Source organism: Gossypium hirsutum, chromosome D10 (assembly GCF_007990345.1).
Source record: "Gossypium hirsutum isolate 1008001.06 chromosome D10, Gossypium_hirsutum_v2.1, whole genome shotgun sequence".
Lineage (NCBI taxonomy): Eukaryota > Viridiplantae > Streptophyta > Magnoliopsida > Malvales > Malvaceae > Gossypium > Gossypium hirsutum.
This window is the reverse complement of record NC_053446.1, coordinates 5,725,131-5,743,202: the sequence shown is the minus strand read 5'-3', so window position 1 is coordinate 5,743,202 and position 18,072 is coordinate 5,725,131. Positions and strand designations below refer to the sequence as shown.

Genomic DNA, 18,072 nt, shown 5'->3' with positions numbered 1-18,072 from the left:
TTTAGACAAAAAATATAGATTTGAAATATGAGTTTAGACAAAAAATAATACTCGTTTTATAAATGAGTCAAGCCTTGAGTAAGCATTTTTTTATTCTGGCCCAGGCCCGACCCAAATATATGTCTGAAATATCAATAGTACCGATACCCTTAACAAAGTATCGATATATTTCACAAAAGTATTAATATCCTGCCTAGTATTGATACTCTTTTAAGGTTCGATGTTTTGAAAATTAATTTATTTTTTTTGAGTATCGATACATTTTCTATAATATCGATACTATAAGCTTTAATATGGGATGGGTCAACCTAGACCCGAGTTTAACATTTATAATCTAAGCCGAGCTTAAGCAAAAATTTAAACCAACTTTTCGAACCAAACCCTAGCAATAGCAATTGAGCTTAAATTTGTATTAAGACCTGACCCAATTTATGAACTAACCGTAGCGTGAACTTTCCCTAGAATTTCGTAAAACGCAACCCACCTTGTTTTATTGTAAATTTTAAGAAAACTTCCAATACTCTCTAACTTTATCATAATAAATAAATTTCTTAATTGAAATGAAATTCCTCCTTCCCAATATTATCAAAAAAGAAGAGAATTCTGTCCTTCAAATGCCCCTCTAAATAAACTTATTTTGAGACTGTTGGGGCTTCATATATACCAAATAAATTTGTAAGAGCTATTAAGGGGCGGAAAAGAAACATCAGAGAGAATTTGCTAAAAGAAAAAAAGAATCATATTCCACAAAAGTCTCAATGGTGATCTCTTCCCATATTATTCATGTATATCTAACACCTACTGTCGGTTCATTGGACAACTTTACTACTCTCACTCAGCGAGGTTAATCAAATCTTATCCTTAACAAGGCATGGTTCACAATGCTTCCTTTAGATGAAACCTCCTCGCTATATCCCTAGCATTGTCATATTCATTTAGCTCAACCAACATTTTCTTCAACCGACGAGCTAGTCCACCAGCCTCACTTTCACTTACACCTGACGCATGCCTTCTCTCCAAAGTTTTTCCTAACGACAACACACAATCCACCAGCGGTTGCAACTTGCTACTGCACATTTAAAGAGTAAAAAAGAAAAATCATGAGATGCAGAAGCCAGGAAGCTTCCGAACGAGAAGCAATCATGTAATTAAGTCGGAAAATACCAAACCAGTACCCTTGCAGCATTCGTCGTTTAAAAGGTGAGCCTTCTATGTTATAATTATGTACATATAACTTCTATTATGAGTGTAACGTATTGGTGGGAATTTCGAGAGGGAAAGATAAATTTGAAAAGTAAACAGTAAAACAATGATTACACAGGGAAAGCAGAAAAAATGCAGATGAAACAAGCAATAATCCACGGGGGAAGAGGCCAGGAATGACAGGAGCAGGATGTTGGATATTTATTCAAATTTGTAGATTATATAACAGGTCAAGCATAATTGAACCATGGTTGCGCAAAATTACTCGGTTCAATAGGCACACAGATGACCAATTTGATCACAGCAGGTGGAGAGCAATTATGGAAATTTAATGCACCTTATTAACCTTTTTCTATATGGTATAAACAGACTATTAGTACCTGGAATCTCGTGAGACACTTGTGCCTGCCCACACCCCAGATAAAGAAGCTACAATACGTTCTGTTCTTGTGACAGCATCATGAACATCTGAAGCAATGCACCGAATATGAGGTAAAATTTTCCCACACAAAAGGTCATCTAGAGCAAGCCTCTCTAAAACTGGCAATGCCAGGATATCCTTCCACAAGCAGATATTTCTCATCAAACGAACAGACATCCCAAACCGATATGCAGCAACTCGTGCAGCATTTGGCACAGCCTTCATCACAAGTGGGGTCCATGTTGGGACCTGCGAAGTAAAAATATCAAAGAATCACAATAATAAGAACAGTTATGAGTTAACATGTCCATGGTCAAAGAAAAGACACATAGAAGCACAGATGCCATTCTGCAGATGTGCACACATAGAGATAAAGAAAGATAGATTGAGATATAAATATATATATACAGAGGAAGAGAGAGAAAGTAAATACCACAATATCAGTAACGGCATCCCTTAGACGAGAGCGGATAGTAACTAATAATTCTGCTAACACCTCACTAGAAGGAGGAACATAATCTATAATCAAACTTGTTGCAGAAACGACATTCTTTGTTTCTTGTGTGCTAAGCATGTCCCAACAATGGGAAATTTCATGATGCAATACTGGAAGCGCAATCTTTTCCACTAGTGCAGGAACGAGGTTAGCATCAGAATCATCAAGTGCAGAACTTCCATCTTCACAAAAACCATAATTGAATAGCAAATTATGCCTGCAAACGTGAAAGATATTCTTAGTACAAATAATAATTGAAACAGATGCAAATATAAACCTTTAACATGTGTCTGTTCATTCAAGCATGCACCTTCATTTCTACCAATCAACCCGAGATAATCAAGCCCATATCAAAATATTCAAAACAGGGTACTTCTTAGCATAAATTCTAATTGAAACAGATACAACTATAAACCTTTATAATGTGTTTGTTCATTGAAGCATGCACCTCTGTTAGCACCAATCACCATAAACTAAGATAACAAAGCCAGCAAGCCCATATCAAAAGATTCAAAACAGGCTATTTAAGTTCAATTAGCAATATAACTGAAGTTCTTTAGTAAAGCACCATTACCATTTCATATCAGAAAAGTCTTCATCACCATGGAGTGGATCCCACCTAAGCAGCTCAAGTCTTACATATGGAGAGAAGATAGAAGGAATACTTAATGACATGTAAGCATCCCGATAGCTTGAAGAATAATCTTTCTTCAATTTTTCAAACTTCTGTTTAACAGCAGAAAGTTGGGAATATTCCTCGGATGCATCACTGAAAATTTCATTTGCTGTTTGAAGCAACATGTCACGGTTTGACCGATATGCTGTACTCTCACTATCACTCTCATCAGTGCTTGATTCTCCTTCTATTTTCTGGTAGGAACGGTCTGTCTCCATGGATGATAATCTCTTAGAATCAAATCGAGCTTTCCTGCGTTGACGAGCCTCGGCCCTTCGTTCCATATCCAAACGTTTCTGCCGGTTCACATCTCTACCAAATTCATCTAACTTAACCGGTAAATTTACTTGTTCTCTAATGGCAACGGATGCAGCCTGGGCTGCATTTGCAGCAACTTCAATCATTGCGGCACTGCTTCCACGTTCACTGAAAACCAACATTGCTGCTTTCACAGCTGCTTCAACCTCCAGCATTTCATCATCATTGTTTTCAGATCTTCTTTCCAAGACAGCTAATGCCCGTTCTTCATTAAGTTTCTGCATGTGCTCTTCAAGTTCCTCTATAAGGGGAGCTTTATGCTGAGTAGAAAGTCATAGTAAAAAAGATAAGCATCAGTATACAAGCAGGTCTAGTTACATGCATGCATGAAAAAGAAGCCTCAAGAAAACTGAATATCTAACAAGAAGTCACTCCAAACAAATAAAATTCTTAAGACCATGTTTACATACAAAAATCAAGTGGTATTAAACATACCATCTAAATGCCATCCAAAGGGCTTTTTAATAATATATTATGCTTGTACGTGCTAATGTAATTTCAAATATTTAGCTTATTTTCAGATTGTGCATTCATAGCTTACAAGTACTTTTTGCAAATTCAGTTTCTCATAGCTATCAATGATTCAGAACTTGATATTTGTGACTCGAATTTTATGTTAGAAATACGCTTTTCACAAATGAAATTTCAAATTACTTATTCAGTATTTATTTTTGAGATCACTGGTACTACATGAACAAATCCTGTGTAAAAGTGTGTTTGCATGCCCATGAGTAAAAGTGTGCTTCAAACATTTTTGGATGTAAAAGGACACTAACTTTTGCTTTTACATATTTAAATTATCCTTAATAAAAAAATGATACAAAGAATTAATATCCAGATAGTAATTGAGATTGATATGAATTCAATTCAATTAAAAATGAAATTACCATTTATTATATTTCATCCAGTATATGTATTTCCTACTTTTGTTATTATTAAATATTTTTTGCTGATCAGATTTATTATTCAATACTTAAATCACTTATAATTTTTAAAAGTAAAAAGTTCTAAAATTTAAGATATGTACTCTCCAAAAGAGACAGAGAGAGATCAAAACAGACATCTAATTAAGGAGGAAACGGGCACACATGAAAACAGGATATAGAATCAGATAAAGCCATACCTGCAAAAATTCACATATAACAGAAACATAATCACGAAGCTTTTGCATAAAGATGAACTTCTCACCAGCAGCAGATAGAGACTTCTCAAGAGCTGTGATATTGAAAAGAGAGGCTGACAAATTCTCATCAGCCTTACTCAATGATGAAATGGTTCTGGCATGAGATTCCTGGTAAGGACATAAAAACTGATTAGGTACCAAATAATTCAAACATCTCTTAATGCACATCAAAACTCAGGTAAAGAATATTTGGAAGTGAAGAGTACCTATGCAAAAAAATTGTAGCATATTTATAAAACATTTGTAGCATATCTCTTAACGAAATGAATTAATAAAGCTTGGACAATGACACAAATAAGCACCAAAAGGACTGATTGCAACAATGGACTTTCCTGCATATTGGACATCCCTCCTGTACTTAGTAGCACAATGGTCATGTCACACTCATTACATGCGTTGCAGATTCGAAGTTAAAACCTGAGCTTTAATAGGTATGATTAACCCGTTAAGTAATTATGTGATTTTAGAAAATCCATCAAGAAGTTGATACAATAGTTGACCCATGGAGCCCTTCCATTCAAATCTCATTTGGGTATCAAAGAGCTATTGACAAGTTCTACACATCTTAATATCGACCAAATCCCACATTGTTTCATGGAAAACAATAAATCTACTAAAAAGAAGCTATCAGTCATAAGCAATGGAAGGCTCCACGTAAACACCACAACAACACTACTTAGGCAACTTGTTTGGAACTCAAGTACTACTATCTAATCTTGCAATCTCATTTGAATTGGAAGTTATCAAAAACACATTTACTCGATGCATCACTAAGAAACGCAACATCATCAATTAGTCAAACAATTCCTGCAATCAATCAGTTATCAAAAGTCATTTAAATCCTCGAAAAAACTCTATGGCAAGAGCTTCAGAGATAATATTAGACATCTAGCAGAACTTTTGATGCAAATCTATCAAGGAAGCCTAAATCACAGTGCAGCCATTTCATTGCAATGCCCCACCACCGAAGCCTATAACTGACTAAAAATTGGAAAACAAACCAAAACCACAGAAGTAATAGTTTCTAGCATCCTTCCACTTTAGAAAGCTTGAAAAATATCAAAACAATTGGTCTGTTTTATAAAAAAAATGATACTGTATTTATGTAAAATGGTATGCCTAGAATTGACTCCTTACAAGTGTGACTACAGTTATCATGTTCTTCCAGTTTCATGTTAGGTTACCCTTTGGATTCAATTTAAAGCATACTTCTCATATAAACTATTGGCAACAACAAAACTAAAACCTATCAACTCATACCCACTACCAGGTAATCAAAGTTAAATCACTTTGGTTTCTATTTCATACTCTTTAAAGAAATGTAGAGAACATAGGGATACCTTAAGCCTCCTCAAATTCTCTTGTAAAGCCTTTTTAGCAATCTCAGCTTGTTGAGATATCGACGCAACATCTAAACCTTGAGAAGCCCCAGCTGCTCCAACAATGCTTGAAGATGGAGCAGGTGGCACACTTGGCATCATTGAACCATATGAAGCCATTGTCGAATACCCAAACCTTTTCTGGTGTTGCTGAGGCATATTATGAACCATAGCAACTCCAGCAGTGGTATTACTACTAATTACAACTCCATTAGAAGTGTCATCCAACCTCTTCCCCAGTCCTTTCCGGAACTGCTCTTCTTCCCACAACTTCTCCTCCTCATCATCATTATCCTCATCATGAATCTCATCTTTCCTCAAAACTACACCAATTGCTCTCTCCTCAACAACCTCAAACACACCCTTTTTCCCACTTTCACCCAACAACCGCCCTCGGAACTCTGCTTCCTCCTCATCACTCAACTCTTCCTCTATACCACCACGATTACTCCCACTATCCAGTGATATATAATCAGGAGCAGGCCTTGCAAAAGACTTACGAGCCCGGTCCTTCTTTGCCTTGATAGCCTCAATAGTTGCTTGGTCAGGAAAGGCCGAAGAATCCATATCTACTTCTTTACCAATCGCCATCGTTGTCAACCTAGACTCTACTTCGTCTTTATCAAGTTTATGTTGTGGGACATTCTCTTGCTGGGTGTTCAAATTTTGGGATTGGGGTTTGAGAAGGCCTTTGAGAACAATCTTAGGCTCAGATGACATGGGGGAAGCCCGTGAAGAAGGGGCAGCGAGGGTGCGTGTGTTCTTTTGGAGCTCAAGTAAAGCTTCTTTTGTATAAGTACCAGCTTGGGGTTGTACATTGGAAGGTAAAGAAGAAGAGCTTTTGCGGTCTTTCATGGAGGTAATCTTGTGGGCAGATGAGGGTTTGGGAAACCGAGAGGAAAGGGGTTTTTCTCTTTCTCTATCTCTGTTTCTATTTGAGGATGATTTGGTTGTTTCTTCTTCATTTTCATCGTCAGCGAAACTGAGGAGTTTCGGAATTTTCTTCGTGGCGGGTTTTGAAGATGACGGGTTTGTGGTGGCAGTGGCAGAGGTGGGGTTGTTTTTATTATCGTTGCCGTTGTCATCGTCGTCAACATCATCACCACGGCGACGGAAGTTCCTGGCTCTGGTACCGCTGCTCATAGTCAACGGAAGTCGCTCGAACACTGTGCCAAAAATCACAAAATAAAATAAAATAAATAAAGGAAATAAATAATATATTGAACAAATTATATAAGTTAAATTCAACACTTAATTTTTCAATACTTCCCTATTAAATTCAATGATTGTTGATGTTATAACGAGCGTAAAATATACATTTTTTAAACATCTCAAAAAAGTATTAACTCATTTTAATTCAAATGAGAGAATTTTTTTTTTATGAGTTAAAATTTCATGTACTGATAAGTTTATAATTTAATATGCTTTAGTGAATCAAATGACAACACAAAAAAAATCACACAATGCATTTTTTCTCTCTAAGTCTAGTTACTTTTCTAGTGATTTCAACCCCAAAGCAGGAAAATTCTAATATAACAGTTATGATCTATTCGCAACCAAAAAGGAAATTACAGCCTTCAGTTTAAGAATATAACAGGATACTGATAAATAGATCAAGATGCTGCCAACCATATAAACACCAAAAGTTAAAACTTTTTAATCGCAATTAAGGTCGATGCCTTTCAATATTAACAAAAATGTAAAAGAAGAGCCAAACTTGCACTCCATGTGAAGCAGAGCGCAAGCATTAACTTCTGATTTAATATCTGGAGAAGATACAAAGAGGCAGATGGCTATTTGATATCTGGATCGCAATCCTCCATCAGACACCACATTGCCCACTACTCCAATATTCCACTCGGGGCCAGGCACTTAAAAAAAAACCGTTTAACAAACTCTTATCACCAAATCTTTAAACATTACAGCACATGATACATGCTGAACTGAAGAATTCTAGGGAACACATAATCAGTACTCATCAGTTAATTATACATCCATTCTGATGTTAATAATCTTGATCCCAGGCAACTTACTGTAATAAACTCAAAACAGTGGCAATAAATCCAGATTTCAGCTCCAACAAAATATCATACTTGCTAAGTCTCAGCCCTAAACTAAACCATAATCAAACACTTCCACCAAGAATGTTTTTTCCTTTACCAAATTGCATTAATTTTATAGTGATTTCAACCCCAAAGCTGGAAATTCCTAATATAACAGTTATGATCTATTCCCAACTAAAAAGGAAAAGAAAAACAAGTCATACTTTTTTTTCTTAAATAACAGAAGCTCAGGTTACTATAAACTTTCCAAACTCCTACCATTTGGAACCTAATAAAATACAACCCCTTTTATTTCTTCTATCGCTATTCAAAATCCAACAAATTTTTTTAACTTTTGATAAACATGTATAGCAAGGCTAGTCTAGCTGAGCTCCAAACTTATTAACATCTCAAATCTCAAAAGATTAAAAAAACTAAATGAACTGATAAATCTCAAAACCAGAAACCCAGAAACATAAAAAGAAAACAGATTAAACCCAGATCCCATACAGTTAAAAAATATGCTTAAGGTTATTTTCTACCAATTTAAGGATTAAGGTTTATAGTAGATCACTCCATGGGCCAGGTTTGGGTCGGGCCATAATAAAATTTAGGTCCGATTGGTAGGTCAAGCCCGGTCTGTATTAATTTTTTTTTAAAATATTTTATTATATAAAACAAATTTTAAAAATATAATATATTGTTTACTTCAAAAATAATTCTTATATTGTAAATTTTATCTCGAATGTTTAACTGTAAAAAAAAATTGGCCTAATGGAAACATCCACGTCTTTATTTATCCATGTCAGCTTTCCACATGTCTACTTAGTGACTACGTGTCAACATTTTTTCCACTCATTGTTGGCGCAAAACCATTGAAATTAAAATGAAAATGAAAATGATATATTATAAATAAATTAAAATAAAAACCTTACATCTAAAAAATATATTTTCCAAGTAATTTATCTTTTCTTTTCTAAAGGTTATTATCCATGCTTTTGTTTCCTTCCAAAGGTGCACAGCAAAAGAAAATAATTCCCAAAACAAAGGGAATTTAAACTCAAGCCTCCAGGCAAATGTTTATTCAACAGGGACTACTAGCAGGACCATTCAAGTTATCAGTCCAAATTATGCCCTTTATTACCATTCAGTTTTCAGTTCAACTCCTTATTGTGTGATGGCACAAACATCAATGTGTTTAGCTTCCAATCCAATCACATGCTGACTCAATTTCTGCAGTTAGAGATATCTCATGTCCTTATATCCGCAACCAATAAGAAGAGTAATTTAGCTAATATCCAACCTTATCATTAAATACAATTCAAAATCTTATGCATGCCATACAATACTCAGCATAATTGGTCATCCAACAGATTATCACAGATTGGTCCAATTCATTAGTTAACCTGGAAGAAGTTGTACACTAGAAAAACATATGCATTCAGTTTTAAAAAAGCACACTGATCCAGACATAGTTCGCTTCCAGTTTGGCTACTTTTACAAAATTTTGATTGCTGAACAAAAAATTTGAATAACTAAAGCAGTTGACAAACAGTTGGTCCAAATGTTCAGATCAGAAACATGCTCAGGTTTGTGTATGTGAGTGTGTATCCATACATGCACGTTAAAAGGTTTCTAAGCCAAACGCAAGACAGAAGTTATGTAGTTTACAAAATATATGCATATTATATACACACAGACACACATGCATACATGCATATGCATAGATATCTAACACCACAACATAAAAGTCTTGTTAAGGACCAAAGATAACCAAAGTAACAGAGAACTCACCACAACAAATATAAAGCACACAAAACTAACATATGCAGACACAAGACGAACATGGTAAACAATAATAATTCATGAAATAACAAATTATCTAAATTATCTATCACCCCCCAAAAAAAATAAAATAAAAGAAGTAAAAGTAAAAGCATAACCAATACAACTGCAATTAGAAGTTAGGGATAGTATTTCTTATTTGTGTTTTTCAACAAAATCAGGATAAAAAAATGCTCACAGCTTTAAAACAAAACTCTAATGTTCATACCTTTAAAAATAACTCGATGGAGGCAATGTGTGTTGAGGCCTGAGGGAAGCGACAGTGGGTGTGAACCGTGAGGTCAGTGGTGGTGACTGGTGAACGATGATGGTGGTGGTCGGCCGGTGGGTGTAGGTGGAGATTGGAGTGGCGAAGGCAAATGGAGGAACAGAGGGCTGTTAGAAATTAGGGATTTAGAACTTGGTTTTTGGTTTTCAAGAAGGAACGACAGATTGGACAGAGAGAAAAAGGAAGCATACGGCCTATACTACAGGCATGTTCTTCGGGCCGGTTTAAATTAAAGAGAAAACGGGCCTTTTTCTAAAGCCCATTTTGCGGGTCTATGTTTTTGTTCAAACTTTCTCATTTTTTGGCGAGCCTTCGAGCTTGATTGAATAGACCAGTCCTTGGATAGATCTAGTTTATAGGTAGAAGTAAATATTATTTATCTATATTTATTTTAAGTATTTTATTGAGTTAATATCAAATATTAACCAAACATTAATTCAATTTTAGAATTATTAAAATATTTTTCATATATAAATTAAATTATATTTTTATGAGGGTGTTTTTATCCTTTTATATAAGAAATCAATAAAAATATTTATTTGAAGAGATTTGAAATTGAAATTATTAAAATACATTCTCATATATAAATTAAGTTATGTTTTTATGAGAATGCTTTTATCTTTTTATATAATAAGTCAATAAAAAATGATCATTTTGATATTTGAACACAAAACACCATCAATGATAAATAATTAAATTTATCATTGTAATTAAAAAATTAATTAATTTTTAATAAATATATTTGTTACATAATTTTTCTCCCGATTATAAATTTAATATAAAAGATTATAAGAAAAACCCACAAAATAATTTCAGTGTAATTTGAGTTTTTTAATTAATAAAAAAATATTTAAATTTTGTATTAAGTGAAAAAATAATACTAAAATAAGCTAATCACATGACTAAAAACCTATTTGTTTCTCTTTAATTTTGCATAGTTTAATGACATGACATGTACTTAACAAGATTATTGAGCCTAACATTAAGATGAAAGTTCAGAAATTATTAGTCTTGTCTAGTCATTCTGTCTAAGGGACAATCTTGGTAAAAAAAATTTATCTAGTCTCTCTTAATTTTGATATTGAATAAATTAGTCCATCTTTTAAAAATTAGAATAATTTAATTTTTGTCGATTTTGAAATTGAGCAACTAATGACAACATTAATATTTTTTCAATTACAAATAATTTTTATTGGTATAATACTAAATTTAGCTTTCAAATTTTACACATTTTGTCATTTTGTTATTGATCTAATAAATTTAATTTACAATATTTACATATTCTATTAATTGGCCATGATTTAACAAATTTATATAAGATAATATTTGTTTGTCCAAATAAAATCGGTTGGAATAATAGTTAAGCTTTATGGAGAGAGTTTGGGGAAGTTTGGAGAACTGATTGTATGGTCGTTTGGTGATGGAGAATCAGTCCGTTTCTGGACTGATATTTGGATTGCAGATATTGGCCCTCTTCATATTCATTGTACAGGGGTGGGTCCATTTGAAAGATATGGTAAATTTTGATGGAAAGTGGAATTGGAGCATTTTGTTTACTTGGCTTCCATCTAATATATTGGCTTATATTATTAATGTGCTGTGTTCAAACAATGATGATTATAACAGCCTATTTTTCAATAATGATGGAATAGTGGTTTTGGAATCATAAATTTCTGTTGTGTCAACACGTAAATATTATTTATAGAATATTTACGGAGTCATTTGAGTTGTGTTAAAATTTAAGAAATTTTAACGTTTAGATAACTAATTAAGATAAAAGAACTAAATTGTAAAAAGTGAAAAACTTGTTTATTATTACATTTAGATTATCAAATAGCTTAATTATTAAATGAGGAAGGACCTATGTAGCAATTAGACCCTTATTATTATTATTGGACGGCAATATGAATGAAAACATAACATGTATTTTAATGGCATAATAGTAATTAACGTTAAAATTAAAACAAAATAATTAGGAAGGATAGTATTTTCTTCTTCATTTCTTTAAATTGATGCCGAAACACCATTGAAGGGGGCTCCAAGTTTCGGTTTCATTTTCCTTGTGCATGTGAGCTCAATTCTCACCTATTTCTTGTAATTTTTATGTTATTAAGATCATCGCAAGTAGGTTCAACTAACTCGTACCTTCGTTTTTGAATCTGTTAAATATTTTGGAAATTACGATTGATGAATCTTGATTGTTTGTGATGATAATTATGTGTTTGAAGTTTTAATTGTGATTTTTGGTTGTTTTGTAAAGTGATTTTAGTTAGTTTTTTATTAAATGATTAAATTGTTAAAATGTTGTAATTACATGGTTTATTGGTGAATAAGAGGTGTTTTGTGAACTTTTTAAGGGCCTAGAATATTCGGTTGTAATCTAATCTATAGAAAATGGTCAATTTGATGATTTTCGGGTTAAAAGAATAAATTGCATAAATTGTAAAAGTTTAGGACAATTGTATAATTTCAAAAAATAAAAAGGGTATAAAATGTAGAATAAATTGGATTATGAAATGAAAGTTAATATTGGAAAAATTTTACATTTTAGATCAAGACCCTATTGATTTACGTGAAAAAGGAAAAAATGATGAATAGTCCTTGAACTTCTGCAACTATTACAATCCAGTCCAGGTAAGTTCGTTCGATTTATAATTTGATATTTATATGAATTGTACGATGATATAATGTGAAATAGTTGATTTTAATTGTTTAATTGATGTTATAATGTTGTTGGGGAAAATGTTATTGGATTTCGGTACTTGGGCTAGATGAATGCGAGATAGAGTACAATTGAATGATGGTGTATTACGTGGGGTTGGAGTGGAAATTGATGCGGTGTGATATATATTTTGCTAAGTATACTGAGGTTCAGCATTTGTTATGAACTTTCGTGTTATATTATCCTGATCTGGCGTGTTATGAGGGTGGATGTATAGCCTGTGGGCTAGGCACTTAGTGTCGTGGCGTATTATCGGTTGGATTAGCTCTTATGAGCAATTGTCGTGTTTCAGTTGGATTACTTGTGTACTCGTATCTGTAAGTCGTTCATCATGTCGTAAATTGTTATATTATAACTTATTTAATGAATTTGAAAGACATGACATCTATTTGACATCATGAATTAACCCATTGTGGACATAAATGTTTTCCCGGAGATTCTTATTTGAGCTTTGAATTGAATTATGCAATTCACCGGTTTAATATTATGGATGACAGAAAACACTTTTTGTTGAATTGTTTTTTATTGAATTATTATATTTACTTTGGTAAGATTTATTATTTTTGTACGTCAAGCTTTAATGAGCTTACTTATGTAAATTTATGTTTCTTGTAGATACTTTTAAAGGTTGGACGATCGGATTAGCACTCAAGTCACATTATTCATCTAATTTTAGTAGACCATGAACGTTTACTTTAGATTATATGGCATGTAATAGGTTTGCTTTGTCATTATTTTTGTTTTGGTATGTATATATGTAAAGAGTGAGCCTAAGTGCAAGTTAGTAACTTGAGCATCACTACATGATCTTGAAGTTTATTTGGCAAATGTTTAGATAATGACTTGTTATGGATTATGAATGATGGAAGATGTTTTTTTTTATATATAAACTTGTAGTATATGTGTGACTAAAAGGTCTATTTGAATTGTTGTGATTTGAGGTGCCTATGATAGGCATATTGGTTAGAATTTAAGTTGTGTGAATTGACATGTTTTGGTTGATGATTTATAATATTGTATAAGTGTGTATACTTGTCGTACCAATGAGGGTACATTGGTTAGGCACTTAAGATGGTTGAAATGGCATGATTTAAGTTTGCTTAATGTCATTTTGAATAGGTCTAATGGTTAGTAAATTGGTTACTTAATGTCCAAGAAATCTTGAAATGGTAAACTTGACATTTAAGGTTCATTTAGGTGCACACGGTCTAGGACACGCTGCGACTCAAAGTGTGTATTAAATCAGTGTGTTACACGGCCTAGCACACGGCCTACGACACGACCATGTGTCACAAGTCAGAGAGTTACACAGTCTGGCACATGACCTACAACATGGGCGTGTGGCCCAACTTCATGAGTTATACGGGCTGGGACACGACCGTATGTCCTAATTTCGAAAGTTACACGGCTTGACCACACAGGCATGTGTCACCTGTTCTTTTGAAAAATTTCATATTTTTTTGAAATGTTCTGATTTGTTTCAAAATAGTCCCTGAGGGTTTTAAAACTAATTGTTTAGTCCCTAAAGTTCAATTTAAGCCTCGTAGATATAAGATATTATTGTAATTCAATTACTCTGTGATATTTGCAAAATTATATATGAAATGATTATGATTTACTTGTTTATTTTTTTTGTTAACTTGCTGGAACATTTCCGTAACCTTATTCCGGTGACGGATACAGGTTAGGAGTGTTACAATGATGGTGGTGTTGGTGCATTTAGATGTGGAGAGGTTGCATAGGTACAGAATTTGAGATGCTTATAGAAACTTGGTGGAAAATGCTTGAGAACCGAGGGATAAAGCTGGGAATATGATATGGAAAGCAATGGTGCCAGAACATATTAAGTAATCCTGTGGCTTGCGTTGCGGAAGAGTATCCTTACTAATGTTGAGTATTTGTTAGGCAGAATTAAACACTTTTAATTTGGGTTTTGAGTGTACTCCTTACTAAGTTTGGGATGTTCACCTTTTGTCTACTACATTCAATGAGTAATTTTGACAGCTTTTACTTGATCAAATAATATATATATATATTTACATTTATATTTATATTGCTTAGCTATAATAGTTATACTTTGTGTTTTCTTTAATGCAAGTGATATAATATTATTATACATAAACAACTTTAATCAAAATAAAATATGGTGGAGTTTACAAATGACAATAAACACTTCGAGTGGGCTTTATATACCACAACTTGATTAAAAAGATTCCATGACTTAGACATAACAAGAATTGCAAAGTAATTTTTGGGGGTACATTGCAAATTACAGTCCAATATAATTTATGTACGCAAGCATTTTCTCTATAGCGAGATTACCTTGAATGTCACACCTAACATTTTTTCTATAACAAGATTACCTACGTTATTAATTATGTTTAAATTTATTCTAATTTAAATCCTTTCAAAATTACTATGACCTAAGTTATTTCAGTTTTGCATTAATGATTAGTTTCAATCAATAAAATTTGTATACGAGGCCAGTCAATAGCATTACATTACTAAGAAAACATAAAAAATTAAATATTCTTATAAACAAATACAACTAATTTACATCATGTTGAGCATAAATATATAACTACTTTCTATATTTACTCTCGTATTTTAAGGAGGGTATGAATAAAAGATGAAAAGATTACCAAAATAATTGCATTAGGTGGGAAATTTTTTATGGAATTCCATTAATAACATTATTTTTCTCCAAAACATAAAAGGAAAACAACAAGAGAATCATGTCATTAATGAGAAAAAACAAAAATTGCTTTAAGTAATTCGGATTTTTCCCACGTTCTAAGAATTCAAGGCTCAAGAAGAATCCATAGATTCACAATAATTTGTTGCTTTACCATACTTGTAGCAGAGAAAACAAAGTTTGACGTAAACTCATTTTCAACACACCATGAATCCGGGTAACATAACCCTTAGGTCCTAAATTTGTTGCTTGCGTTTGCTGCAAATAATGAAACACTTAAGGGAGAATGTATCATCAAAGCACATACAAATAACTTAAGGGAGTTTCATTCCAAATCATATATATTTCTAATTACCATGACTTTAAAACCTAAAACAGGCTAAACTTGGGCAGTTCCTGGGTAATCTCAGTTCCACAAACTTGGAAATGCTGGTACCTCAGTACCTAACCTTAGCAGTATCCAAGACACCCGATGAATATATGTATATTTTGCATGCACATCTATAAATTTATGTAATAATCTTAAGATATATAATTACGATAATGAACTCTAAGGATTGGTCCAGGGTTTCAACAAAAAATGCAAACTTATTTCAATTCTATTGGCCATGTATGCTTTCCTTATAGTCCATGTATGTTGTCGAATACTCAAAGTAGAGACTTTGATGTTATCCCCTTTCTCACTGGTAACAGTACATCTAATGAAGAAACTTATAAGAAAATAAAATAAAGATTTCAATTGAGCAAGCTTTTTATACTAGGGGCACAAAGTGTATGCATGATCAAATGCGCATGGCCAGATGAGGTTTAGGAAACTTATTATTATCTGAACCTAAGCCCAACGCCTACAGGACACCTGACACCAAGCATGGGATCATCACTTTCGACCATTACATACCGGCAAATAATAGGACAATTGTAATACAAACACTACAACATCACATACCTGGCTATGAAGTTACAATATAGAAATATGCAATAAGAATCTCAAACTCAGTTCAGCTGATTGCTGAATATCAAACAACAACTCGGTATTCCTCAACTTGTTCCACTCACATTTCAGCTCTTTCTTTCACAAAACAAGACAACTTAATTTCTACAAAGTTACTACCTTGAAATATGTCTAAACAGGGTTTCCATGCATACAAAGACATCAAACAGAAGCAAATAACATGCATCTTTTTTCCCAGCCATAACAAACGAATTACTAACAATATAAAATTACCCCGAGTAGGGGATGAATGTCAAATACTAGTATATGTCTCAAATCTAAGTTTTTTCATATGTTTGGAGATGATTCCCAAATAGTACTTCAGAAAATGAAGAGTGCAGTAACAAAGCATAAAATTAACTAACAACAAAGAAATTTCTAATTACCATTTATCACAATTAAGTAGATAATAAACAAAGAGAAAAGCATGGTTGATCGAATACCGATCATTAATATAGAACAAAGAAACTTCGAAAATCATTAATCGTTAGGCACACGATTATTCATCACATTACCTTCACATATTACATGAATTAAATTTCTTAGAAACCTATTATCAATTTTTCCCCCAAAGATTCGACCTAGCACCATCAAAATTTTCGATTCAACGAAATATCAACTCACTGAAAATTCCAGCTTTAAATTGGCACGTATCTCTTCAAGACTTGCTTCCCAGCAACCACGGTTCCAGCTGCCAACCCACCAAGCGCACCAGCAACTGCAGCAGACCTTACCCCTCTCGCGGCCCGACAAAGAGCTCCGGTCGCAAGACCCGCCGCCACGCTACTCCAGACATCATCACGGTCAGTTACAGCCACGACCCCGCTCTCCATCCCCGCATAAATCAAGCCCACCACACCGATCCTGTTCCCCCATGATCGACCCGTGTGACCCGAACTATTCAAGATCCGATTAATTTTGAGTTTCAAAGTATCGCCTTGCTCGAAATTCCTGAGAGCGGAGAAGAACCCGACGGCTGCGCCCGATACAGAGCCGCCTAAATAAGCGGAACCGGTATAAAACGTTAGGTTTTCGCCCCAGGAACGGCGCTGGTGGAGGGATTCCTCAGCGAAGAGGAACTCCGGGGAGGTAGGGAGCTTGTAAAGGTTGTTGATGGGAACCTGGAGGTTAAGGTCTTGGTATGGATTGTAAAGTCGGGTGTTTGGTTCGGATTCTGGGTCGGAGCCGCCATGATGAGCCATTGTTAAGGTGAGTTTGGTGGCTCTGAATTCGAGTTAGGGTTTGGTTTTATGGGAGAGAGCGGAGAGGAACTTTCGAGGTTGTAACAGAACGATGATTCTCTACGTAGGTCATGTGCTTGATTCTTTATATTGGTCGGTTGGACCGGCTACCCGGTTCAGCTACCTTTTTAAAAATGGTTTCGTAAGGATAGATCTAGCCTTATTGTGTTGCAGTTCAAGCATGCTTATAGGTAGAGTTCTCTGTGGTCCGAAAGATCGGAGTATTTGGATAAAAATATAAGTTTAAAAATAGATATAGATAAAAAATAAGGTTCATTTTTTGAAAGGGTTGAGCTTCGGATAAGAGTTTTTTAATTCGGATTTGGCTCGGCCCGATTCGACCCGAAAGTATCAATATCCTTAACAAAGTATTGATACCCTCCCTATAGTATTGATACCTCATAGCAAGTATCAATACATTCCCTATTGTATCGATACTATAGACCTTAATATGTGTCGGGTCGAGCTAAGCTCGAGTTTAGCATATATAATTTGTGCCAAGTTTTGGCAAAATTTTAAACTCACTTTTTGGGTCAGACCTATCAATCATGCCTACTATTTTGTCTGAGCCTGACTCATGGACAACTCCACT

The 18,072-nt window shown here is 34.0% G+C and overlaps 2 protein-coding genes and 1 non-coding gene across 4 annotated transcripts; all 3 read right to left on the bottom strand.

Moving 5' to 3' along the window:
- Nucleotides 1-742: 742 nt before the first annotated feature.
- Nucleotides 743-10,159, bottom strand: LOC107916398 (transcriptional repressor ILP1). 2 transcript variants are annotated; one of them, XM_016845667.2, is made up of 8 exons: nucleotides 9,772-10,033; nucleotides 8,863-8,951; nucleotides 5,638-6,842; nucleotides 4,238-4,405; nucleotides 2,695-3,374; nucleotides 2,058-2,337; nucleotides 1,584-1,873; nucleotides 743-1,069 (listed from the first exon to the last, which is right to left on the bottom strand). In XM_016845667.2, the coding sequence occupies exons 3-8, from the start codon at nucleotides 6,817-6,819 to the stop codon at nucleotides 877-879; spliced, it is 2,793 nt and encodes a 930-aa protein (XP_016701156.2). In that variant the 5' UTR covers nucleotides 6,820-6,842; nucleotides 8,863-8,951; nucleotides 9,772-10,033; the 3' UTR covers nucleotides 743-876. The 2 variants fall into 2 exon arrangements, with proteins under 2 accessions (XP_016701156.2, XP_016701155.2); XM_016845666.2 differs by lacking the exon at nucleotides 8,863-8,951 and having other exon boundaries at nucleotides 9,772-10,159.
- On the bottom strand, nucleotides 7,372-7,481 carry LOC121222929 (small nucleolar RNA snoR98). Its single transcript, XR_005920299.1, has one exon. It is a non-coding gene; the product is annotated as a small nucleolar RNA snoR98 (small nucleolar RNA).
- A 6,511-nt stretch (nucleotides 10,160-16,670) lies between the features above and the next one.
- Nucleotides 16,671-17,625, bottom strand: LOC107916399 (mitochondrial import inner membrane translocase subunit TIM23-2). The gene has a single exon (XM_016845668.2). It carries the CDS (start codon nucleotides 17,439-17,441, stop codon nucleotides 16,878-16,880), a length of 564 nt encoding a protein of 187 aa, XP_016701157.2. The 5' UTR covers nucleotides 17,442-17,625; the 3' UTR covers nucleotides 16,671-16,877.
- Between the last annotated feature and the right edge of the window lie 447 nt (nucleotides 17,626-18,072).